Source organism: Lepidothrix coronata, unplaced genomic scaffold (assembly GCF_001604755.1).
Source record: "Lepidothrix coronata isolate B3197 unplaced genomic scaffold, Lepidothrix_coronata-1.0 Scaffold18, whole genome shotgun sequence".
Classification (NCBI taxonomy): Eukaryota; Metazoa; Chordata; class Aves; order Passeriformes; family Pipridae; genus Lepidothrix; species Lepidothrix coronata.
The window spans coordinates 1373325-1400170 of NW_016690198.1; the positions used below are offsets into that span (position 1 = coordinate 1373325).

Consider the following 26846-nt stretch of genomic DNA (forward strand, 5'->3'; position numbering starts at 1 on the left):
GCATCATTCTAAACGTGAGGCCTGTTTTACACTGTCTGATTTGTGTTTATTGAAGGCCTGCTTTATAGCTATGGTTCCCAAGATAGATAAGCCTCTGGGAGAAGCTTAAAGCTCAGTCCAAATCAGGAAGGTGAAGAACTGCTATGGAAAACAGGCTGCACAGGTAACCATGTGTTGGGTAAGTAGACAGTGGTAGAAAGAAAAGAAGAAAAAAATTGGGTAATGAAAGGTAGATGATGATGAAGTAGTGCAGCCTATGGGTGAAAGTATAGTTGGCCAGCAGATCAATGACAAGAAACATTATTTGCAGCATTAGCTCCAGCACAGCAACAGTACACTAATTTGAATATGAGTATCAACAGTAAATTTATTAGGTTTTTCAGTGTTTTGACAGTTACTGGATGATGTTTTTTCCTGTTGGAAAGGCCAAGAATTTAGTGGACAATAAAAAAGCACATGCTTATGTATATAGGTTGTTGAAAAGTCCACAGGGTGCTTCATGAAGAAGATAAAGAGTGCGAATGTACATGTGTCTTTCCAGGTGACAAGATAATTAATGTCCAGCATTTGCCAGCATGTTCTGGTTTACAGCAGATTCATTGTGGGGAATTCATGTACACTTTTGTGAAAGCATCTCACAACTGCTGCAGTAAGAGGTGTTAGACTGCAGAGACTCACTGTTTGCTGCAGCAAAACTTATGCTCAAAGAAACATTTCATAATAATTAGTACGCCTGGGCTGGCTTAATTATTTCCATGGCTACAGTTATAACCTTGACTCTCTAGGTGGCAATACACATACACAGTAAGTTACAGTGAATCTGAAAAATGGTTTCGGTATGCTTTTATTCTGAACTGCTACTGAAAATTCAAGCAGTGACATCATGAATGCTAATGATTTCCTTACAGTGATACATAAATAAAGGCAGATCAAGTCACAAGTTCCTGATCATAAGGTGACACAAGGTTTTCAGCATAACTAGAGTAAAAACATCGTGGCAAGAATTTTTGATTCATCTCTTAATTATCTCTTCAAGTCCCTTGCCTGGAAAAAAACCAAACCAAAAGCAACCAACCAAATCCAATTATCAATTTAGTACACGGGAATCTGTTGACACTGCTTCATAGTACTGTTTCCTTTAGTCAGAACTGGGGAACAAGGTTTATCTGATTGTGTGTTGGATGGAAACCTTGATCGGTGGCTGAAGGCTACTTGAAATGTAAAGTGATAATATGAGGGAAAAAAAGGTAAGTGGTAATTCATAAGAAACTAACTCATAAAGAAGTATTTAAATGTTTGTATATAGGTAACTATATTTGATGTGTATGAGGAAATTTCAAATAGGGTTTTTCTGGTGGTCTTCTTAAACTTCCTAGTTCATGCTTTTTGTATTAGAGAATTTGATGTTGATGTATAGTGTACTTTAACAGTCTATTTTAATTGCTATTGCATTTGTAAGTGAACTGATTAGTTGTTAATAAGTATGTTTTAAATACTCATGGTGAAAAAAATAGTGTTCATGACTTTTTAGTCACTTCTAAGGACTTAAAAATCATTGCTTTTTCTTCTCTTAAAGCCCTACAGGTAGTAAATAACTTTTTCCACTGCTGAAGGGAAAAAACAGTTTTCTTTAAAGTGATATGTCACCATTACCAGGAGAAAAAATGTGAAATCAGGAGGGAGACAAAGTAAATTTTTGTGAAGTGTCAAATGCCCCTTTCTGAGGCCTGATGCTTTATGGTGGATGTTTCCTTTTGATGCTTCAACTTGTAGAATATGAAAATTGCTTTCAGTTTCTTTTAATTCCTGGGATTTAAAAAAACCTAATTTTATTTCTAATTGTGTAATTATTAAGTAAGAACTACTTTGCTTAAAGTAAACTATCAAAATCATTTGCTTTCATGATTGCTAGCTGGTAACTGCAGTGCTTTTTAAATCAGATAATCACAAAGGGTTGCATCTGTGTATCCTGTAATATTTTTTCTACTTTTAAGAAATTGGAGAAACTTGTGGTTGAAAAGAGAAAAGTCTACTTCAGACAAACCTCTGTATTTCCAAATATGTAATGTAAAAATACAGGGACAACAAAGACAGCTTTTAATTGTTTAAATTTAACTTGTAAAAATAATTCAAAACTATTATTGTGAAATATGGTATGATATGAGAAGGAAAGGTATGGATAACAGGCAAAAACTGTTTAGACTTTGGACGCATCAAACCCAGAGTGTGAATATCAAAGTGCCTTAAATTTCTATGAAAGCACAAAGCTTCAGGAAGAAATTGTGCTGGATTTGGTGTCCAATATGGTAGTGTTTTTTCCTTAGGTCCATACATGCAGTGCAGAGATGCCCAAAGTGCTTTCAGTACTCCAGCTTAGTTACTGGAGTCCCTTTGAGTCAAAGAAATAGATACTGAGTCTGCCTACTTTCTTACTAGCTTTTATGCTAACAAACAGTGTAAAAGGTATTTTTCTTTCTCATTATTTTGAGCCCTGAGACAGGTTCTGGTACATACATTTCAATGCATTCCTTTCTCCCCTTTTTATGTTGTGCAGTTTATTTGTGAATGTCTTGGATTTGTCAGTGCTAACTAGTCCAATCACAGATAATTTTGGGATTTCTGTTTTACCTTTTTTCAGGTGGTCTCAAATTAAAGTGAGGTCAGAATTGCTAATTTGTAAAGACCAGTTATTTCAATAACAAATTCAGGAATCAAAACTCTTTAACTCAAATTCCTTGGACCACATTCTATGCTGATTACCAGCCTCTGTGATTGACTTACAGGAATAATAAAAGTGCATTATTAGATTTTCAGTAACCAAAATTAGAAACACTTTGCCTTTTAAAGATACAATGTTTGAAGTTCTCTAATCTAGTTGTACTGTTTTACTAGAGATTTTAATAGTGGAATTTGATTTTTTGAGATGTATTCTGATTTGTAGTTTTCTAATTACAGCATACTCATTCTATAGAGGATTTGTGCTTTCAGGACAGTGAGCAGTAACTCTACTAATCTTTACAAGAACAGGTCCTTTTTTGTCTTAAGTCTCAAGCAGTCAAGGAAACAAATATCAGTATTTTAGTGTGTTTTCTTAAATTGAAGATCTATTTGATCATATAATAGATTTTTAAAAAATAATCAGTCATACCAGTTTGAACTAGGGATGCAACCAAACTTGTTTCCTCTCCTAGGCTGCTCAGTTTTATCTCAGAAAGGAAAAATACTTAAAATGGTTTCATGTAAGGTAACAAACTCCTTAATTTCCTGAATAGAAGTAAGCTTAAATTTACTTTTCGTTCCTTTTAGAAATCTAGGCACCTAAAGGTGAAATTAGAGCAGCCAGCAACACACAGCCAAGTTAATGTTTGAAGATTTATGTTTTGGTACACTTCTGTCCTTTATTATGGGCTAGCTCCTCAAAACACAGCCTGAAAGCAATAATAATCATAACAGTGCTCTGCCTAGCTGACACCAACACCTCAATTTTACTTGTGGTGTGATCGTCTGCCTGCTGCTTTCAGCAGGGTGTGGTCAATGCCATGCATGCCCTACTGGCCAGGTACAGCTCATAGGGTGAATCCATATATGGTCATTTCCCTCTTGTGCCATGGCTTTGCCATCAAGCTGTGCCTGAGGGGAACCCTCAGGTCCAGATCCCACAATTGCTTGATTAGGCTGTGAAACCCAAAAGTCAAGTGTGTGTGACTTGCCTGCAGAGCAATCAGCAATTATTAAAGGCACAGTATCACATGAATGTGGATGTGCTTTCAGCTGCCTCAAGCCTTTGGAAGACTGGCATGGATAATAGACAGTATTATTCATCATGAATCAGCCCGTCTTCTTACGCTGGATCATTTGGTGTTGCCGTAAGTCGTGTATTCTAATCTGAAAATATGTGTGCTTAGTGTGTTTTACAGATGCCCTAGTAAATTCAGGTTTTCCTCTTGCCTCCAGCCATGGTCACTAAAGGCAGACTTCCTTCTTTCTTAAAGAAGCACAGTAATCTCTGTACGCTCATCACTGTTTAGCCCTTGATTTTTAGGTAAATAATTTTTGGTTAGTTCAAACTGAAGAAGTCGTGGATAACTTCCTTTTTTTCAGTCTAAAGCAGAAAGATTTTTGTTTGTCTCCTTTCTTCTAAAGTTCAAAGCATTTGCTTTGACAGGTCTTTGAGAATGAATACTAACACAAACCTCTTTCCAATTCTCTCTTCTCTATAGTGCCTGTGAGAAAGAGATCACAGAATCAGAATGTTAAGGGTTTGGAACTGACCTTAAAGATCATCTAGTCCCAACACCTCCTACGAAACCAAGTTGCTCAAGGCCTTATCCAAACAGGCTTTGAACACTTCCAGGGTTGTGGCAATCACAACATGTCCGTGCAACTTCTTCCAGTTGCAATCACAACGTGTGTGTGCAACTTGTTCTCAACACCCTCATAGTAAAAAATTTCTTCCTAATACCTAACCTAAATTTACCCTTTCAGTTAGTACCCATTACTCCTTGTCTTATCTCCACAGTTCCTGACAAAGAGTCCCTCTCCAACTTCCCTGTAGATCCCCTTTAGATATCGAAAGGTTGCTGTGAGGTCTCCAGGTAATCTTCTCCTCTCCAGGCTGAAACAGTCCCAACTCGCTCATATAGGGGTGGTGTTCCAGTCCTCTTAATAGTCTCATGGCCCTCCTCTGGACTTGATTCAACAGTTCCATGTCCTTCTTATGTTGGGGACACCAGAACTGGACACAGCATTCCACGTGGGTTTTCATGAGAGCAGAGTAGAGAGGAAGAATCACCTCCTTCAGCTCCTCCTTGGCTGTACTGCTTTTGATGCAGCCCAGAATTTGGTTGGCTTTCTGGGCCGTGAGCACATGTTGCTGGCTCCTGCTGAGCTTTTTGTTGACCACCCTCCATATCTTTCTTTGCAGGACTGTTCTCAATCACTTCTCCCCTCAACCAGATGTGCCTAGGGTTGCCACAACCCATGTATAGCACTTTGTTTTGTTGAACTTAATGAGGTTTGCCTCAGCCCACCTTTCAAGCCTGTCTGGGTCCCTCTGGATGGCCTCCTTGCCCTCCAGCATGTCAACTACACCACACAGCTTGTTGCCATCAGCAAACTTGCTGAGGGTGCAGTCAATTCCACATGTCACCGACAAAGATTTTGAACAGTATCAGCCCCAGTACCAACCCCACATATACTGTGTCTAGTATGGAAAAAAAAAAAGTGGGAAAGGAAAATAGAGATTTTGAAAACTGTTTTAAAATGAGGTTTTGAGAGCTGCAGGGTCACATCTGGAGAAAGTGTCACTGAAGAATCCATATGCTTGTCATTTAACTCAGTCCAGGGAGCTTAAAAGGCAGACAGAGTTCAAATTTTTTAGGGGTACTCTGAAAAATAATGCGTTTGAAAAATGTGTTAATCACTCTGAGGGATACAAGGGATGACAGAACAAACTGACGACAGGCAGTGTTGCCTGCAACTGTTGTACAAAACCTTGAAGACTGCTTATTCTTAAAAGTAGGAATTGTGCTATTGGTCAAGGAAGACTCCCTAGAAACTTGAAAAATTTTTAAGGTGTTACTGTTTAGATACACATACCGTCTAAGGAGTCACTGAATGTTGAGGTAAGGGCCACTTAAGTAGTTATCCTTTATTCTGCATCTTTCTTGTCCTTCTCCCCACTACCTGAAAGAAGGTTATAGTGAAGTGGGTGTTCATTTCTTGTCCCGAGCAGCAAGATAGGACAAGAGGAAATGTCCTCAAGTTGTGCCAATAGATTGGATATTAGGGAAAGTTTCTTCACAGAAAGGGTTGCCAAGCATTGGAACAAGGCTGCTCAGTGAAGTGGTTAAGTTACCATCCCTAGAGATTTTCAAAAGATGTGTAGACCTACAACAACCATGTTTAACAAGAAGAGCAAGTGGTTTTACATGCATGTACTTAAGTATATTGCTTAGTGGTGGACTTGGCAGTGCTGGGTTAATGGCTGGTTGATTTTAGAGGTCTTTTCCAATTGAAATGATTCTTTGAATCTATGATTGTTGCCCTGCAAAAATACACTGGGCTTCTCTATCACTGTGAAGGATTTATTCTTAAGAGAAGGAGGTTACTACATCTTAAAGCTGCCAAACACACCTACACTGAGTCCTCTTGGCGTGCCTTCACTAATTTTCCTGCCTCTGTTAAGAAAATTGAGTAACAGAGACTACAGACAGCATCTGAAACATTATTTCCCTATTCTGGACTGTGATGTCCTACTTTAGGAAGTTGGTTTCCTTGGCACCATTGCTAGAAGGACAGAAGCTATTTATGATTATAACAAGATTAAACTGTACCATTGCATTTTGTTCCTTGGGTCTGCACTGACTTCAAAGGTATTTCAGAATACATTTCAGGATAATTACGGTTCGATATTTGTGACTGTGACCATCAAGTTGAGGAAACCTACCCCACTACATTCCTGTAAACTTACAAACTCTAATAAAAACTTGTAAAAAGTCAATTTTTCTCATAGAATAAGTTCTGCAGACTGTCCTGCTGACTTCAAATAATTCTTCATGTAAATACAACGTCATAACTATTTTGAATGATTTTGAGCCATACTCAGATATCATTAACTACTTCTGGATGATCTGCTTAAAAACCATCAAAAGACCACAAAGCATTCTGTGTGTGTATAATTCAATATTCAAAACTGTCCTCCTTCTTGCCTCATGTTGTAGCACATCTGTCATGTGAACCAGCAGATAATGGACATTTATATGACTCCACTGAGTTGGAAGTGACCCACAAGGATCATCGAGTCCAACTCTTCAGTGAATGGCCCATACAGGGATCAAACCCATGACCTCAGTGTTATGGGTGACCATAGTCTAACCAACTGAACTAAACTCATCCTTGAATCAAGAAATAATTGTATTTTTGATGAGGGAAGTAATGTTGTCCTTTGTTGGCAGATCAGTTTCTAACATCAGTGTGCAGTGGGCAGCAGGAAGGAATAATCTGGAAAAATCATTGCATATTTGCATACTGAGAAATAAACCATAAAGCATGACTTAAGCTCATTCCATGAGTTTGCCTTTACACAGTGTATGTAGAAGGGGAAGACCAAGGCAGGACATTCTGTTCTGTTGTAGTCCAGAATTTGCATGGTAAAACAAGATTTATGTTTTGTGCTATAAGTGCCACAGTGCCTTTCCACAGCATGCTAAAGCAGAGGCTGAAATGGTCATCATCTGATGAGTGTGTTCAATGTATCTGCTGCCAGCCTTTGGTGTTTGACTAACTTATGAGGCTTCTTTAATTATGTTGGAAGACAGAGGTAAATTAGCCTAAAGGCAGGCTGATTTGTTGATGATGATATGGACTGGGGAGGAATCTAGAAGTAGTCTTTACCAGTTTCATTCCTTGCTCCTCTCTTTGCTGCATTATCAGTTCTTGAAGGTCTGCTAGGACACTGAGGCAAAGGTAAAGGTTTGTACATAGTCTTACAAAACTTAATGTCTTCAATGTGCTTGGAGATGATGAAAATGAAACTGGGAGATCCCTCTAAAACAGATTAGTGCATGAGATAGTTTTGGCTTTTTCTGGTAGATTCTGCCTGATTAAATGCAACGGATGGAAAAAAACCCCACTTCAGTGTACTTACTGGATATGAGGTATGATCTAACAGAACAAAAGAAGAGAGTGAATATGTGGATCTTTATGCCTTTACAGGCCCCCCATGGAAACAACAGAAACAAAACCATTGCTATTTTGATAAGGGTTTCTGTTAAGCATATTATCTTCCTTTAAGAATGCTTTTTGGTATGACATTTTTGTACTTTGAAAATAGTGCAAGGTTATACATAAATTAATGCAGTCAGACTTTGACATGTATGCATTTCACTTACTTAGGCCATGAAAAGCAGGACGTCTGATGCACTGTTCCTGATGAGCATCTGAGAAATGAGCTGGCTGCACTGCTGTTGAGGTGACAGCTTAGGCACTGGAAATATAGGACTAACAAAAAAGAAACCTAAAGGATGGGCAAGCAAGATAGCACTGATCCCAAGGTAAGTCTGTAGAAATAAGATTGATAAGGAGAAAACATCTCAGCAGTTCTGATTTCTAGAGATAACAGGAGAGTTATATGGACTTTGAACTACTAAAACGGCTGTTATAAAATATACCACATGTATTTTCGTATCAGTGAAGTGCTGAGGAATTGGGTGTGGGAATTTGCAGCATGAGAATTGGTTTACACAGCTTTTCAGAGAAGATATTTAGGTTTTTTACTAGATTACAAATGGCAGGACTTGATTCCAGGGAAAATTGACAATTTTGTATGTCTGAAAAAATCTTCACAATTTAGAAAGAAATGGCAGAAACTTAGAATTAAGAAAATACTTGCAGTCAGAGCAATATATACTCATAGCTGTGTCCCAGTAAGTCCAGTGCACCTGTGCTGGTATACATGTGTTTCAGGTTTCTTACAGAGTTCAGCTTTAAATAAAGAGTAGGCATGAGTATTTATTTATTTCATTTATAAACATCATAGAGTAGGATCTTAGGGAGGCGGTGGTCCTTCATCCTTGAGACGTGCCCTGCCCATCGCAGCTGCGTTCTCAGTAACATGGCCTCAATACTTGTGACAGCTGCTTGCTCAAGAACAGATGTATTGGTCACATAATCTGACCAGTGGATGTTTAAGATTGAACGGAGGCAGCGTTGATGGAAGCGCTCTAGGAAACGCAGGTGGTGGCAGTAGATGACCCATGATTCGGAACCATATAAGAGAGTCGACAACACTATGGCTTTGTAAACACTGATCTTGGTGCTTTTCTTCAAGTGTTTATTACGCCATACTCTTTTGTGGAGTTTTCCAAAAGCACTATATGCCTTAGCTAACCTGTTGCTATGGTGAACTTGCCACTGGCTGCCGCATGAGAGGAGCCCCGAAGAAAAGATACAAGGACTCCCTGAAACAACATCTCAGCCTTGGCCATATTGATCACCACAACTGGTCTACTCTGGCCTCAAATCGGGAGGCCTGGAGACACACCATCTATAACTCAGCTGTCTCCTTCGAGAACACACGCAGGATCTCTCTCGAGGAAAAAAGGCAACGCAGAAAGAACCGTGTATTGCAGAATACACCACCTAAGGAGTCTTTCTGCTGTGCCTTTTGCAATCAGATATGTCTGTCACATATTGGCCTCATAAGCCACCAACGTGCCTGTAGCAAATGTGGATAGAGCCTTCCCAAATCTTCGTTTGCGAAGCCTCGCCATGAATCAATGAAATGAATTATAAACATCAGTGATACTAGCAAATCAAGCTGAAAACTTCTATGCTGACTCAGGATGACTTGTTTGAGAAAATTTAATTGAAAATAGTATCTTAAAAGATGTACCTAGGTAAAGAATGAGCATGTGTTCAACACCTGCTAAAGTTTTTAGAAGTCCATTCTGTTATTAGAAGCAGTAATGATTTTTTAAGACCTACTGTGTAGGAAGTGCAATATAAGAAGTCTAAAGAAAAAATAGAAGCAGTGTAAGAAGCAGAAAATTGTGTTTGGCAGGGGGCTGGAAGCAATTTTATTATTGTCTTTGTCTTTGAAGTAATAGTTTATGTGAAACCAGTGCTAAGTTTGACAGCCACTATTTCAAAAGGCCCTGAGTCATGCTCCTGCTCTGTTTTTTGTGGTGCTGCTGAGTTTTTGGGGTTCTTGAACTAAAAGTGAAGTATTTTCTCCCTGGTGCTCACAGAGGCTCTGCTCCCAGGCTCATGCACTGGAATAGCGTGATCCAAATGCAAGCCTCTCCTGTAGGGGACAGAGAGAGAGAGCTGAACACCACAGAGGAAGATGAGACTTGGCTGGGCAGGAAAATTAAAAGTAGAGAGACCAGAAAATGGGAGAAACATTTAGAAAGAGCAAGTGGATTGGAAATACAGATAAAATCCAGAGGCAGATGGACACTGGAGCTCACAGTCAATACAGTGGTACTTCTAGCAGCAGTGGGCTAGAAGCAGATGAGCAGGCAGAGCTGAGAAACCAAAGAACTGGAGCCTGGCATAGGAAGAAGGTTAGTTCACGATAAGAGAAACTGGAGATTGAATGAACAGTGAGGTTTGAGATAAGTTGGAGAACATACAAAAGAATGGAAACAGAACAAAACTCGGAATAAAGGAAGAATGGTGTATGCCTGTTTTATCAGTCCACATTTGGTACAACCAGCTATAATTGCTGCAGGTACTTGATTTGGTTTGGTGGCTGTGGTCTTTGAGTTTTCTTTGTCAGTGTGGAAGAAATTATACAGAAGGTATATGAAGAAGACTAGGAAGATCAAGAACCTAAGTATTCAAAAATTTGGGTTTATATCCAAATTTCACCACTCTATGAAGACTTTAATTAATACACTGGTCATAGCCTATTTTCTTGTTCACTGCTTGAGTTCATTGCCATGAGCTGTAATACAGCTACTGTTTCTTTTTTCACCTTTTGCCTTTAGTAATGTCTTGATTACATATGATTCCAGTGTTCACAACTCAAGAAAATTGTTGATTTACACTTGGACCTTCCTCTTAGATTTGTCATGAGTGCTGTAACTCGTACCACAAATTTACTTTTACAGGCCCCTAAAAAATGACCAGGATCAAAACTCAAGCATTAGGAGGGGGAGCTGAGATGCAGGCAAACCATAGGCAAAAATCATATACTGAGTTCGGGATACCTATGGTCCGGTTTCCCGACGTGAGGAAGAACTTGGCAAGTTGGAAGCAAAGCGCTGGTGGGCCCGGGGTGAAGCGTGTCCCCGGGGGGCTGCAGAGAGGGTGCTCGGCGCGGCCGTCGGTGCTTCCCCGGCGGGCGGCAGCGAAGGCAGAGCCGGTACTCGGCCGCCTCGCATAGGAAAGCGTCGTCGCTGCCTTGTGACAGCGCAGACCTTCACGTACTGGGGACAGAAACAACGAAGCACATGGCTCACTGAGAGGCCGGGGGTAAAGGACAGAGGCCCGGGAGCCGCCGCGCCCGCGAGGGCGCCGCCCGCCCACCCCGCCGCCGCCGCCGCCGCCGCCGCGGGACAAGGATCGCCGGCCCGGCGGGCATGGCGGCGTGGCGGGACCTGCTCCTCTCGCCGCTGGGCTCCGTGTGCCGCGGCGGCCGGGACTGGCGGGGCGGCGGCTGGCGGCTCCCGCCCCGCGAGCGCGCGGACCCCCAGGTGAGGGCGGCACCGGGGCGCCGCTGCTCTCCCCGGGTGACCGTCGGCTGTGGGGACCGATACTCCTCGTCCTCTCCTGGGCCACGGTCCCTTCTGCTCTAGAGAGGCCGTCTCCGCGCAGAGTGGGTGGTGGGCGGCTGGCTCGGAGCTAAAGCTCTTTTGTTTCCGTCGGCGTGCACGGCACTCGCCGTGTCGTGAGCGGCGTCTGAGCTAATCCGCAAATGGCAACAGGGTCCGTCTGAAAGTCCAGGCGACTCGGGGAGAGAGCAGATCGGTTAGGTCTCGGCAAATAGAACCCCCTGGGCTACACGGAGCTGTTTCGCCAGGGATTTGATGTTCTGGTGCCGATACTGATTGGTCCCCTGTTCTGCTGCAAACGGGGACTTGAGTGATTTTATACACACACATACATCTGCTTGTATTCTGGTAGCCATGAAAGGCTTATAGCAAAAAATATTGCCCACGCTACGAGCAGGACATCGCACGGTGGTTTTGTGGCAGTGCTGTCGAATGCCATGAGGTTAGGTGTAACATGCAAGACAAGTGCCTTTGGCTCTAGTAAACTTTCACTTCTTTTTACCATGATGCTGACTGAAAGTTTTTTTTGGGTATTGTTTTGGTTTGATTTGTTTTTTTTGTTTTGTTTCGGGTTGTGTTTGTTTGGGATTTTTTTGTTTGTTTGGTTTTGCTCCGTTTTGTTATTTAAAGATGGAACATTTGTGATTCGGATGTTGGGAGTTTAAGAAGAGAGCTCTGCTACTGTACATAATATTGAATGGTATTTCACACAGATCATGCTGTAGCAACATATATACTGTATCCATTTCTGATATACTTGCTGACAAAAAATATGTTTATAGTGTAATATTCTTTGTATGTCTGTTTATGAATATAATTTTCAAAATACATAGCATCTACTTGTACACAAAAAAACCCCAAAAAACAGCTAGTGTTTTAAGTTGTGAACACCTGAAATTAAACTACAAACTCCTGTTACAAAAACAGAGTGGTCAGTTTTTAGAGGTTCATGTATTTTCGACCTCCCAGGGGAATTGCAATGTTACCTATAAGCATAAGCTCATACTGGTATGACCCTGAAATGAATTTAAGAAAATATCATCATAGTGTGTTTTTAGTGTTTGGGGTTTGTGGGTTTTTTTGTTGTTTTTTTTTTTTTTTTTCCCTAATTAAAAGCATGCTCTGAAGTGGTGAAATCAGTTTACAGACTTTGCTAAGTTTGTATTATAGCATAACAACCTTATTTAAAGTAGTAACAGGCTTACATAGTAGTGTAAAAACCACAATAAGCACAAAATCGATTGTTATGTTTGTACCTCTTTCCTTTACTGTTTTATGGCTTGATAAAGAAAAAATGCTGAAGCTTTCTTGGCTGTTAGGAGGTCAGGAGTGCAGAGATTACCCAGTAGTGAATGTGCTGAAGTATGTTGTCCCTGGAGGTAACCAGAATCAGGAAGAAAACATAATAATCATACAGAACTGTACCAGAAAAAGGCATGTCTCTTAGAGCTCCATCTTCACTTGTTTTTTGTTTTAGTGTTGTAGAAACAGGGAACAGATAATTTCTACTTGCTACTTCTTCCCCCTCCTCCCCTTTGTGACCAACTAAGTGAAAAGTAAAAGGCCATGTAGTAGTTTTCAAAGACCAGAAGGTAGGTGAGTTTAAAATTTCTACAGCTCATAAAGGAAAATGTAGATAAATATGTCTGTCTATGCATACACACGATTATGCAGTGCACACAGTACTCCACTCTACGCTGCAGGTAACATTTTCAAAAACATCTCAATTATTTATGTGCCTGAGTTTCAGTTTTCAAAAATGTTGTTGGCATCTAAGAGTGTAGGTCCCTCTGGGGCCAATGAAACATTGCATACCTTGTGACTGGCATTGTTTGTGGAGAACCTCATGTGCCCAACAGCTGCAGCATGTCACTCCTCTATCATGCCAAGGAGTTCTTGTTCGCCCCTGTATAACAACAGTGAGAGAAGCCCCAAATAATAGAAAACAGGTTTTAATGGTCATGAGGCCAGAATTGTCCTTGATTTATAGTATTGCCTTTAAAGTGGGATTGCAGTACAGGATAGCATGTCAGGGGAAAGCTGCAGCAGTAAGAAGGGAAGGTCAGTCCCTTCACGTTGGGGTCAGCACTACACTGAACATGACTAGTGTTACAAATAGGATGGTGCAGACCATGCTGGACTGTTATATCCGACCTACGATGTCCATCCATCTGTGTGGCTCTAATCTGGTCTGCTGAAGCTGAATGAAACCTTCCTAGGAGGAAAATCTATGGGAACAATGTGCAATACTCTTCCTACTTCTTTTTCTAAATAAATCACTCCTTTCATCCCTCCTTTTTGTGGTTTAGATAATCTTAAATTTATTTTTCACTTAGTAGCACTATGTTAACTGAAGACATGGGTGTCCCCACACATGTCCCCCAATAAGCCAATCCATAGGTTTTTGTGGGCTATCCAGGGAGGCGGTAGGTCAAGCAGGGTAATCCTATTTTTTGAGAATGAGTAATGAGTTTGAGACCCCTTGGGCAGTTCACAGCACAATAGGGAGCTGAGGTGGCCACAGTTTGGCAAGTTTTGATCTTCCTTCTGTGTTGTTTTCAGACTGGCTCTATCAACCACTGTGTAATACATAAACCTGTTTCTGTGTTCATGCATTCTAGGTAAACCCTTGTGATCCACTCTGTATACTTTGAATTACTAGTTCTTTTGCTTTATGTTATCATCTCTAGCATTTTGCCTTAGTTTTTGAGCTGGTCATACCTTCCCCTCGCAGTCCTGAAAGAAGAGAGGCCCCTTTGAGGGACCATAGTGCTTAAGCCTCAAGAAAGGCAGGATGTATTAAGTACTTGTCTTCATCCTTTCCTTGGGACTGTTGTTGCTTTGCATCTCTGCCATAGTGCCGTTGCTGGTACACGCTGTTCTGAGTTGTACAGTTCCTGCTGTCTATCCTATAGGAACAGAAGGAGGCATCCAAAAACAGTTTCTGGAGTTTCTAGCTGTTTTCACTAGGACAGAAGCTGAGTTCTGCTGCACTGTACATTGATAAATGCAAGTCAGAAAAAGGGTTTTGTGACATCTTCTTGTCACTGTTTCCAAATCAGAAGTCTTTGATTTCCTAATGAAATTGGTGTTTCTGTTTTTTCCTGGTTATTAAGTCTCAGTGTTGCCAGTAATGAAAAACTCTGCACAGGAATTGTGTCTGGGCAGACTTGCCTCCCAGCCTTCAGTTTTTTCAGGTGCAATGGTCTAGAACTTGGTAAACACCATGGCTGCACCTTCATGTCAGTTCTGTGATGTGAAAAAATAATGTGTTTTCATTATAAAAATGATTTCCATTGGGGTACATTGACAATGAGGGACTCAGTCATATCTCTGAAGGGCTGGTGGCCTGTTGTGATTGTAATGTCAATCGACCTAGGCTGCATTGCTGAGGTCAGGTTGTAGATATAAATTTTTTACCAGCCTGACTGGGGTGGAACGATCCCAGGTTTGATCAGTCCTACTGCTATAAGCCAGTGCAATTAATTACATTATATTGGTGCAGTTTAACCCCCAAAGAGGCATATCAGAGCTTCTACTAATATATCCCCAATGCTTATGAAGTACGTCCATCTCTGTGCCTGCCAGGCAACCAGTGTTTCAGAAAGGTTGGGTGGCAGTGCTGTGCAACCTCAGCCCTGTCAGTGTGTTTGTCCTGTCCATTCTCCTTGCAGTACCCTCCTTGCCCATGCTCTGGCCCTTCCCTCATCCTCTTGCCAGAACAGCTCATGACACCATCTGAACACCATCTGATGCAGATAGCCATCTTGGTGAGCAGAGAGTGATGCTGGAAGGCTGAGTGCCGTTTGGAGCTGTGACTGGAGGGAGAAGAGTTGTCATCAGGGTGGATCCCGATCAGGGAAAAAGACCCCTGGGCAGATGGAGCTCATCAGCCCTGTAAGGCCATCCATCTAAGAGAAGGTCACTCTAAACAAACCTACGTCCTGAGACCCTCACTGCCACTGTCCAAGCTTGCTCGGCCCCGGCAGATGAACCTCAGGATTAAAGGGTGGGCTCAGTTCAGCGCACACTGGGTCTCACCTAAAAAATCCACTGCGCAGGCTCGAAGGGTAAAGACCTTTCCCAAATCTTCGCTCGCGAAGACTGGCCATACAGAAGGAGCAGACAGGGGAGTATGCGTAGAAACACAGCCTGGTCTGCTGGGAGCCAGGAGCCGCAGCTCAGCTTCATGCCGAGAGGGCAGTGGCGATGGCTGCCAAGTCATCCTGTGCAGCCCAGCATAAAATGCAACTGCAGCTGCTTCTCACTGCCTGACCCCAGTGAAACTAAGCCTTTGGGGGTCCCTTTGGTTGCTGCTGTAACCTCCAGTGCAATAAACAATGGGATAAGCTTGGCATCACAGAATGTGTCTTGGACATGAGGCTGAAACTGCAGTAAGATCTGGTGGAGAGCCCAAGGGTGTGTTCAGGCGACATGTGGGACAAAAAGGCAGGAGGATGTTTCCTTGCAGTTCCCATTGGCTGCTCCCAGGCCATGGCTGGCTCTTCCTCCAACTGGTTTGAGGTGACTGCTCCTGGGTCTGTGATATTTGATGAGTTAATGACATGACTTACATTTAACAGTGAGCTAGCACTGAAAAGGAAACCTTTTTGTTTGCAAGGTGGTATGGAGGGCAGAACTGATGGGAGAGGTGAGATGTGTCCAGGTGGGAAATGCAGAGGTGGGACTAACAATACCTTCAGCCTCTTTAGAAATCACCTGAGGTTCGTCTTTCTTTGGAAAATGGAATTTCAGTCCTGTGACAGCCTGCCTGTCTTGTAGTGTGTGCAAGGGCTGCTGTATGCAGCTGTCAGGCCCATGAAGATTTTGTTACTGTGCCAATATAGGATTTCTAGCAATGTTTCTGGAACCTGTTTCAAGGATAGGGCTGAGGAATTAAATTGTGTTTTAAGATTTCTTGTGTTTAGCTCCTTTGCAAAAGCTGGGCTGCTGTCAGAGGTGTTAAGGTGAGTGCCTGCACGGCCTTTCCCACCTAGTCCACTGCCCTGTGGTCTGCAGTGGGACAGGATAGTCTGCTCACTCCCTCCAGCTGCAAAGAATATGCTAAGCTGGGCGTGCTCTTGTAGAACTGCTGTTTGATGTGTTTTTCTAAAACATTACATGTTCAGGGATAGCAGAAAGCCTTAATTGATTACTTAATAAATTTTAAAAGTAAAAAGTAAAAAGTAACAATTTAATTAAAGGTCTAGTATTTCAGATTGGGCTAAGCTTTCCATCAGTTCACTAGCTCTGTGCTCCAAGAGTTAAGGTGGACCTTCTGTGACAGGGATAGTTTTGGTTTTAGTATTTCCTGTGTTTTGTTGTCATAGCCTCACTAACACTTGCACTCAGAAATATTCTTCCAATTGTGTTGTGCAGTCTACTCTGGGATCAGAAACACCATGTTGGAAAGCCCATTAAAGTCATAGAGTTTTTCTTTTATTGGCTAAGCTTGAGATCAAAATATTGGAAACAGTTTTATGAGTCTTTGATGTAAGACCCCAATCCAGAAAAGCACTTAGGCATCCATACTTAGCTTTTAAGTACGGTAGATTAATTGTGAAAGAAAATGTCATAGCATTCTATGTGGATTGAAGACTGAATTTATATATTTCTGAGAAGCTGACATGCTACATTTTTTCTGAGGAAAAAAATCTAAAATCTCTCTTCAGCATATCTGAAGAGTTTTAAGAAGTTCTGTTATCCTACTCTGACTTGTGTCTGTATTTATCCTGATAGGACAGATGACTTCTGTTAATATAGGCAGTTTATTTGTGAACATCTAAGAATATTTTGCAGTGGATGAGTTTGAATTAGTTACTAGGAAATAATCACAAAAATTCTGCTGTAACCTGAAATTATTTCTGTCTTTAAAAGGGGAATCTGACAGTCTGCTGAATCTGCAGTCTGCTTGCAAAGGCAGTTTGAGATTAGCCAATAGCTGTTTTATAATTGGGCATGGTGAACTGGTGAACAGTGGAAGCATTCAAATGAAATTATTTGCATGATATTCTTGTAAGTCTTTTTGAAATTTAGTGAATAAAATTTTCTGGCAAATTCAGTTACTTATAATTTTGTATTTCCACAGATGCGCAGTCTTGATGTCCCAGTCTTGAGCACTGGGGCAAAGAAGTAGGTAAGAAAGAGTAGAAAAGCAAAAGCTGCCAATTACTAACAGATGTACTGACCTATTGTAGTGATGAAGATAAGAGGAACCCCAGCATATCTATGTTTCAAAGCCAGGAAGTCACCCTATGGCAGGTAGCCTGAACACAAGGAAATTCTAGAAGAGTGTGTTGAAAACATTACATGGGTTCATATTTTACTGCGTGTGACCCTGGAGTATGACAATGTACTTCTATCCTAAGTGGAACTGAAGTGGTGTTCTTTGTTTAACGATCAGTTGTTGTATTACTTCATACCATAAGCATGCGTGTAATGGATGCTGAACCAGAAAGTTCCTGCCCTGAAAAGCTTATGCAAGACAGCCTGTTAAGTTGGAAATCTCTTTAATGCTGGCAGTAATTTACCAGTTGCCATGAAGAGTTTCCAGGGGTAAGGGTTCAAGAGATACCAATATGCTTATACCCTGAGCTCTTGTGAAATAGTCTTGAGTGTTAGCTTAAAAGAACTCTGGCTGCATTTCAGGTATCCAGTGTTACTGCAATTGACTTGCTCTATGTGTAGGTAATTTTAAAAGGGTTTAATATTTTAGGACACTCTTCTTGCAGTGGATTCTTGCAGTAGGTGTAATAAGGGAAAGTTCTTCTTTCCCTCCTCTGGTGTATATGAGTAAAGGTTGGTCACAGACTGCAGTATGCTGACTTCTCACAGGCATGCTTTCTCCTGAAAATATTACCTCCCTCATTCCCTGGTACTGAAAATCGGTTTGGATCTTTACAGGTGCTGTATACTTGAGTACTGATGCAGTTCTATTAGCCTCAGGACTATCTGTTTCTTTTTAAAGAGTATTTGCTTTCATCTAATACTCTTTAATGGTAACAATTTCCTAACTGGAAAAAGATGTATAGATGTGTAACTTTTTTTTTTTAATTAAAATTTTGACAAACCTGGTCAACAATGCAGAAATACTGGCTCTGCTAGTTATAGTCTTTTAGAAAACACAAGTTCTTTGAAAGTGACATTGTGTACTGGTTTCACTACATGCACAGTGTATGCAGAGCTGAGTTATGGTGCTTGACAGCACTTTTTAGCTCTTGAAACAGTGTTTTGGCTAAGACACTGTTTCTCTGTCGCAGTTTCAATAAGCTACTTACAACTTGATTGTTCTGGCTAGTTTCCAGCACAACTGTACTTTGCTTAGGTTGACTAACCTCTTACTTAAACTCGCTAGTCATTATGTGATTTCTTATTACCTGCACCTGTCTGGAGCTATGATATGTCATTAAAGGCAGTTGCTACTGTTTTGTCCAATAATTGATTATATTTAAAAAATGGATGAAATTATTCTGACAGAGAGAGGTGTGCCTTTTAATTTCCTTTTGCAGGGGAAAAATTGTCTAAAGCACATGCTGTTTCATTAGAAAAGTGTGCATATCTGTGCCTTTCACTCTAAAGCGGACATATGTACAACTAATGATACTAAAAATTTGTTGTTTAATATTAGCACTGTGACCTAGTTTTCCTGAGTTTGGTACTCAACCAATGAACAGTGCTTATTGTCTGGTCTTGAAGGAGCTGAATGTTTCTTGCAGCAGTTAATGAATGCACATTAACCCTCTTCTTATCAGTGTTTAATTGGTGCAGTGCATCTACAGACTTTGGCCAGTCTTTTACAGGAGTGGTGGTGGAGAGTTGTATGGGCTGGGGGAGAAGAAAGCAGAAAGAAAAATCAAAGCATTCACCTGTTTTTGCTGGATGGGTGAGTGGTGAAATCAGTGTGGGGAGCTGTACAGCAGGGGATCGCAGGGCTGTGTTGCCCTGTCCTCTGAGACTGGTGAGCCAAGCACTGCATACCTGACCCTACCATGGTCACCTGCCTTGCAGGTGATAGCACCCCTGCATTTTGAAGGACAGATTACCTCTGTGCTAGGCAGGGTTTTTAGGTTTTGTCTGCTCTCACTGCCCATCAGCAAGGATTTGAAAGAAATGAGTGGTGCAGGTGTTTCCCTGAATTTTACACTCTGATCTCTTTCTTTACTTCTGGAAACCCTAATTTTTGAACATTAGTTATGTTTAACCAGGTTTGACCTGACAGTGTCCCTTTAATACCATATTATGCAAGGATCTCAGACATTAAAGATATTGGAGAAGTGATTAAAAGCAATTTTCTAAAAACTACTCATGTGCCTTAAATTTCAGAGCCAAACTCATGCCACTCCATTGACTAAATCAGTCTAGAAATCTCCAAAGCCTCTTCTGTGGCAGGGAAGTATAAGCAGCAATCCTAATCCTCAGACTGGCAAAAAATGAGAAGCCAAAACTCACAAAGGTCTCAGGACTTCCTCAGAGGAAAATTGGAAGGAAGGTTGCAATATAAACTTGGCTTCACTTTGGTATATCAGAACAGAAATTTGCCAGTCAGAAGGAACATGTAGGTTTATTTTTGTTTCCCTTTAGGGTTTGATGGCAAAAAGGATACACGTTCATGCTGGCTGAGGTATATGTACCTCAGTATAGTGACAGGAGAAATTTTAATTTGTTGTTGAAATTTAATTAAATTATGGCACTTTTGGAATGTTAGGATTTTGTGGAAGGAGATACACGTTACAGAGGTCTTTTACAAAGCTAGGAACCAAGAGCAAACAGACTGCAGTTCAGAAGTCTCCTTTTTTATTTTTACTTGCCCTGCCCTAATGTCATATATGACTGTAAAAACCATGAAGTTTTACAACCCTTTTCCTGATCATACAATTAGCTTAAAAATCTAAGTAAAGCCTTAGATTAAGAAATTAATGTTGTTGTTATGGTGTAAATTTTACATACTAAGTGAAGATTTTACCTATATTAAATTAAGAATAATGGTAAATATGTGTGTCTCACAGTTTTTTTTGAAAATCTTAAGATCTGTGCTTCACAAGATGGAATACAGTGATAGTCTTGCATTTTTCTTTTCCTATTGTTTTCCTATGGTTGGTTGGAATTTCAATATATATATATTTTTCAGTGGTATGATCTGCTCAAGAACTTCACTGAAGAAAAAAATGGTCGACTTTGCAAATGATGGTTTTTGTTATATTCACATGTTTATTTTTTGAGATGAAAATAAATGTTAAAATTACAGGCTTCATCAGGATCCTGTACAGTTGATATGCTATCCAAGTACTGCTTTTTAAAATGTAAAAACTACAGGAATCAAATAGGTGAAGGAGTGTAGCATAGACAGTACTCTGGCAAACTCTATGTAAATGAGCAAAGATTATTAGTGAAATATCTGTATGGGAACTTATTATGTTTCTTTGGCAGGCAGGGTGAAAACTCCCAGTGTTATATTAATTGCACTTTGAAATTTTGTTTTCAGTCCTATTTACTGAGAATCATGAAGTGGAATTAGCTGTTGTGATGTGCTAGGGGAGTATTTGGGCCACTGGGTGAAGAGCATCCTTTGTACTTAGAGATTCAAAGGTCAAATAAATTTCATAGTGACCTTATTCATTTGGAATAATTCGGCAATTTTTTCAATGACCTGTGCAGTAGCAAGGAAAAATTCATGGCATGTGATCCAAAGCTATAAAGTTCTTTTTTCCATTGGCTTTGTTGGACCTTGAGCCCAAACCATTGTCACTAGAGTGGCCTGATCAGCTGTGGTGTGTGTCGGTCACTGCCCTTACTGCCTCAGTTGCAGAAAAGAAAAAGGTGCTTTTGAATCAAATTGAAAAAGGATACACAAATTTTAAGCATTGTTATTTTTGTCTTAAGTCATAATCACGCTCTGAAATCTAGAAAATGGAAACTTTTTAAAGCACAGGATGTCTTTTAGGGGGCAGTTTAGCTGATATCAAAAATAGTAGAGAAGATGTCTTTTCATCTCCCATATTAGATATTATAACGTCAACTCACACAGTGTATTGCCATCGCTGAGGACTGCAAGTTATATTTTGGATTGAAATAACCACACCAAACAGCTGATGTATACCAGGAGACCTTGGCATTGATTTCCAGCATATCATGCTGGAGGTGAAGTAGCACAATGGGAGCTCCCTGAGTCTGTGTAATGCCAACAACTTGCTCAAAGTTCCTTTGAACTCTTACTTCTCTTACTAAATTAAAGTGACAGCAGCTGAATGTTATTCTTCTCTCAAAAGGCTGAGCATGTTGCCTCAACAAATGCTGTAAGGCTTGTCAACCTCTTGGCCATTCTGTCACACTCATTCCTGTTAATGAAAAGTTTAGTAAGAGTCATTCTTATCTGAGGCATCCCATAACATAAAAAGGTTTTTTGGTCCTTAGTTCTAGTGAAAAACAAATTACCAGAAATAGTAAAGGGTTTCAGAAAAATCAGAGACCCCCAGTATTGTAGTATTAGAAGCATTTTGTGGTTGCTTGATAGTTCAAACAACTAGAATAAAGTGGTTTAGGAAGCATGAAACAGTACTGATTACTAAGGAATATACTACCAAAAGCCCTGCCCTAAAGTAATGAAATTTGCTTCACTGCTTCCAGTGTTTTCCTGTGGATTTTATTTTTTGCACTTCATCTTTACTATGTGTCTTTCAAAGTTAATTAATTTTCTTTCATGCCAATGCTCTGCTAGTCCAGAGGATCTTCCTCACTGTTTCTCCTTCATTCAAAGCTCAAACAGACACAATTCAATCAATTGCTCCCAAAAGAATACACATGCACACCAATACCAGCAAACTGCTTTTTAATTATCTCATTCATCTTTGTCAGTGGGGGTCTGTTTCAGCATACAATAAAACCAATGGTAGGGCATCTATTAATTTTGGTGGAAGGTATGTTCAAATAACTCATTGCCCTTTATAACTGCATGACTAGTTGGGCCTGCTTTATTAAGGACCATAATTCCACTTGGGAGATAAAAGATAGGTATTTTTATGAGATATTGTTGAATTCCATCCATAAAATGCTCCCAGCAGTACTCTTAATAAGTTGAATTACTGGCATTCTCATGAATAGAATTGTTTTCTAAGTCATGGTATGAAAGACACAATTTAAAAACAGATATGGAGATAAACACGTACCATAAATATTTTCACAGGGATGACATTTTGCAAAGGAACAATTGTTTTTAAACATGAGGAGTGAATAAGGAATTAATGCTTATTATTTGATTACTGTATGCCTTGTATGCCTAACCATAAACAAGGACACTGCTGTGCTCTGTCCTAGAGAGCTTCCTGTCTATTTGTAAGCTAGACAACAGATGTAGAGTGAGATGAACATGAGAAACAATAAGGCAATAATGACCAGTATAATTGTATTTACTCTTTATGATAAAAAAATCTGTCCATTGCACAGTTCATTGTGGGGGTAGTTCCCTTTGAAGACAAAAAAGAAATCCTTTGCTTCCAGTGTTTACTAAATTCAGATCCAGAGATTTCACAGTTCAGCATCCGAAAATTATTGTTCCTTTCAGGGAAGTTGATCCTGAGAGACCTGAAGAGAAAGGTTCAAAGATTCCCAGGGAGATTCTTTGAAAAAAAATCTGTGTACTACCAGTGACTATTCAGTTTGCTCAGCTGTAACTGACACAGTTTTCACAGTGTACCAGGAGGCCAGTGGAAAAAGGTCACCTACCATACACTCTCAGTGCTAGGTCTAGGTCCCTGCTTTTGCATTTCACTGTTCATTTGTTGAGCAAACATATGACCAGAATGAATCTATTCTTTACTCTTATCAAGAATGATAAAAGAAGGACTCAACCATCTCTCCCAGGTAAAATGAAAATCTTGCCTTTTTTAACTCAGCTTTAGTAAGATTGCCATTTGCTAGTCTTCTGGCAGAAGGAGAGTGCAAACCTTAAAGCAATTCTGATTTGTCCTTGCTACTTTCTCTATTGTACATGTGTTTGATAGAACCTCTAAATAATTTTCATGGTAGCAATAAATTTTTATATTGATTTCTGGGGAATTCTGTAAAGCTTGGAGGTGAAGGGCTAGGCCTGTTCAGAGCTGTTTTGGCTTATCATGTTTCACCCAACATGACGGGAATTGTTCTGAATTATGTTATCTGTATATAGCCATGTTGTCATTACAGTGCAATTTTTGACATCATGTTCTGATGTTGGGGAATACAATTAATTTTGAATTGTCCTTTTAGTCCCCCAAAACTTGGATCGAAGAGGTCTTCAGTAAAAGAGAATGCACACACATCATTCCCAGCTCAAAAGATCCACACAGGTAAAACTATGAATTTCACTTTCTTTCTGTTATATTTAGAAAGAATCAGAATAATTTTTTTATGGGCATTTTGTGTGATTTGGATGACAGTTTTCAGTGTCCTTTTTGGTGATTGCTGGTCTATGGATTTTCATGGATCCTGTCACGAGTACATAGTAAATCAGGCTGTTCATTTGAATTAGAAATTGGCAACAGTTAACCTTCATAGGCTTCTTAGATTTGTTGCTCTCAGTCCAGGAACCAAAACTAATACGGTATCTAACTGAGTGATTGAATTGCATGGACGAACTGCTGTATTACTTTCTCCCTTCCTCAGAATAATCCCTTTGCTGATCAGTCTTTGAGAAATTTCTGCTCAGACTCATGTAGAGTATGAAAAGAGTAAGGAAGGTAACATATCTCAACCTGTGTTTTAGGACGTGGGAAAGCAAACATAACTTGGCATTTCAGATGGTGTATCTAGTCGATGCTGTTACCTGAGGATCTGAAACTGTGATTTTGATCATATGGTTTTGAATACATGGTTAATGTAGCATAGATAAGATAGATAACTTGTCTATGAAATGAGGATTTGACATGTGAAATGCCAAACAAAAGTTATCTAAAGTTATCTAAAGTTATCTAAAGTTATCCAGTACATCTTCCAGGGTTTGGTGCATAAGATGACAGCCTGTAATGCTGTTGATAAGAGTTTTTTCACACTTGAATTGATCCTTTAAGAATAGCATTACAGGTATCTTTTTTTATGCAAGTGTGTATTAATTATCAACCTTTTATCACAGGTGTCCTGCAGGATGCCAGGTGTGCCAGAATTTAATCAGGTAAGAGTACATAAATATATATCTATGATTTTTATAATGACCTAGTAATAGGCATTCCTAGTCAAGGAAATAATAACAAGAGAAATCTTCTTATTATATGGTCAGAGCAGCATTTCTAGGGGTGTGCTGGAGAATGCTTAGCATAAATGTAAGTAGAATAAATTGCATGATAGCCCTTACATTATTTGAAATAGAAAATTTTATCCAAATACTTTGTGTGGGTGAGTTTGTCCTAATCTCCTGAGGAATGAAAGGCAGAAATGCTTCTTTCAGTGAGACAGTTCCAGCTATATCCTGGGTTATATGAAAGAGCGTGAGACAAAAGCAATAGAGAACAATAAGAATTACGGAAAGGAGAAGAAAGGACATAATAGAAACATCCCTGATAAAAGGTTTTCTGAAGATTTTTCAACTTCTGTGCAGTAAGCATTCTGAGTTACTGCTTTTGGGAAAGCAAGCAACAAAAATAGCATCCCTTTGGTGCTTTCAAGTAGTTTGTGATTTTTTTCAAACAACTTGTATTTTGTGGCTTGTATTAAGTCATTGCTTTCAATCCAACATTTGTCTTTCAGCTGGTGTTACCAAAGAGGTTTTGGTACTGTATATTTATGATAAGAAATTATCAGCTGTTGGAACACAAATTTCAATTTTCTTTGACATTTGTTTTGTGTTAAAGGCTTCTGAAGGCTGAAGCAACAGAAAACAATGAGTTTCCAATACCTGATGACTAGCAAGCTGATGCCAAGTAATCCTGTCACCTGCATGAGCAGGACTTTTTATTATGCTTCATATTTTATTTTGCTTCTAAGATTTATGTGAAGGGAAGAGTCATGTTTTACAAAAATTAAATAAATTACTCCTTAAAATCAGATCACTGTAAAGGGCTAATATGCAGAATTGTGCTGGCCTGTAAGGCAAATGATCTGCATGGAATCTGTTTAGAAAGTTTCAGCTCCTTCTAAGATAATGGTCTCATGTACACTTTGCTTTAGGGCAGAAGAACAGAGATTCAAAGATTTTTGCAGGTTTTCTGAAAGCAGAAATGCGGGGGGATTCTAATACTTCCTGCTAACCTGGAGATACTCAGCTGGTTATCTAAACTAATGTTAACGTGTCCTTCAGAATATAGTAGTTCAATTCTATCTAAATCAATACTACAGCAGTTCTGCAATCCTCACCCTCTACCCCTGCAGAGTGAACATATTGTTAATTGGTCTGGGAAGCTCAATGATAGAGAAATTACCCTGAAGAGGTGGAAAACCAAACTAAGATTACCTTTCACCAATTCAGCCTCTTAATCAAACACAGTTTAACTGCATGAATGTGAATACTACACTGGGAGAGGGAGGAAGAGAAACAGGAAATGTGCACCCCAGTGGATGGGTTTATTTTTTTCTTTCCTGTTTCTCTGTCAAGACATCCCATACCTTTGTGTGTTTTTTATCTTGTAGCTGTTTCTTTCACTTTTTCCTGAGCATTTCATGCTGTTTAAATCTGATTTGTCAGTCTATGTTTGCAGAATGTCTGTGGCTGTCTGACGTTCACTTCAGTCAGCCATTATCTTGCAAGTACATTTTCCCAAATGTTAAGTGTTCTTGTCTTCTTGTATGTCTCAATGTGTGCACAGAGCTTGGTTCTAGGAGAATTTTTCTGTTTGAACAAGGTGAAATAATTTTCACATGATTGTTTTGACTGGTTATACTATATTTATTAGATCAGCAATGAAACAGGTTTTGGACCTCCTGAGATCTGTGGTTTTCCACAACAGTCTAAAATCATGTGAATGTACTTGATGCCTACTATAATTTGATCTGATATTGTGGGCAAATGAAATCTGTTAATGATTTCTTACTTGCAGAGAACTTCCAAGATTTGCAAACAGTTTATGAATGGGTTATGCAACTATTTGCTAATTCTAAGTAGAATGACTCCATTTAGTAGTTGCTAATCAAATTTGAGTAATTTATTGGCACTTTTGTCCATGCTTCCCTAGTTTGTTGAAATGGCCTCGATCTACTCTTCCGTGCAGCACTCACAGAAGCATCCCAGACAGCAGTTAGACTGATCTCACGATATGAATATTCAGAAATGTTGTACCAAATTTCTGCATCCTTATACATCTGAGATGTTCTCACAATTTTTCTCTATATCTGAACTTAAAGGCATAATTTTTGGATATAGCTTCTAAATTGCTGCCTGCTAGGGCACTGGATATTGTAGTCTGACTACTGCAGTTACTTTTACCTCAGAGTTGACCCTCTGGGTTTCTTCTTGTTGCTCAAAGTATGATTTTTCTAGTAGCCTGCTTTTGTGTTCCTGACAATGCCCCACCCTCTCCAGGAACATGTTCTTCAGTCCCAGCCCCTTCCCAGAGCATGCTCAGCCAGGGGGGACAGATGAGGATGCTGTCCCAAGGAGGGGCAGAG

The 26846-nt window shown here is 39.9% G+C and overlaps 1 protein-coding gene across 5 annotated transcripts in view; it reads left to right on the forward strand.

Moving 5' to 3' along the window:
* Nucleotides 1-967: 967 nt before the first annotated feature.
* Nucleotides 968-26846, forward strand: part of TRPM6 (transient receptor potential cation channel subfamily M member 6) — a 92598-nt gene continuing 66719 nt past the window's right edge. For all 5 annotated transcript variants that reach the window (XR_001873561.1, XM_017807378.1, XM_017807380.1 and 2 more), the window contains exons 1-3: nucleotides 968-1247; nucleotides 23520-23599; nucleotides 24382-24420. Coding sequence is in view for 4 of the 5 variants with exons in the window: in XM_017807378.1 (XP_017662867.1) it covers nucleotides 1233-1247; nucleotides 23520-23599; nucleotides 24382-24420 (134 nt within the window). In the remaining variant the exon portion in view is untranslated. The remainder of the gene's footprint in view (nucleotides 1248-23519; nucleotides 23600-24381; nucleotides 24421-26846) is intronic.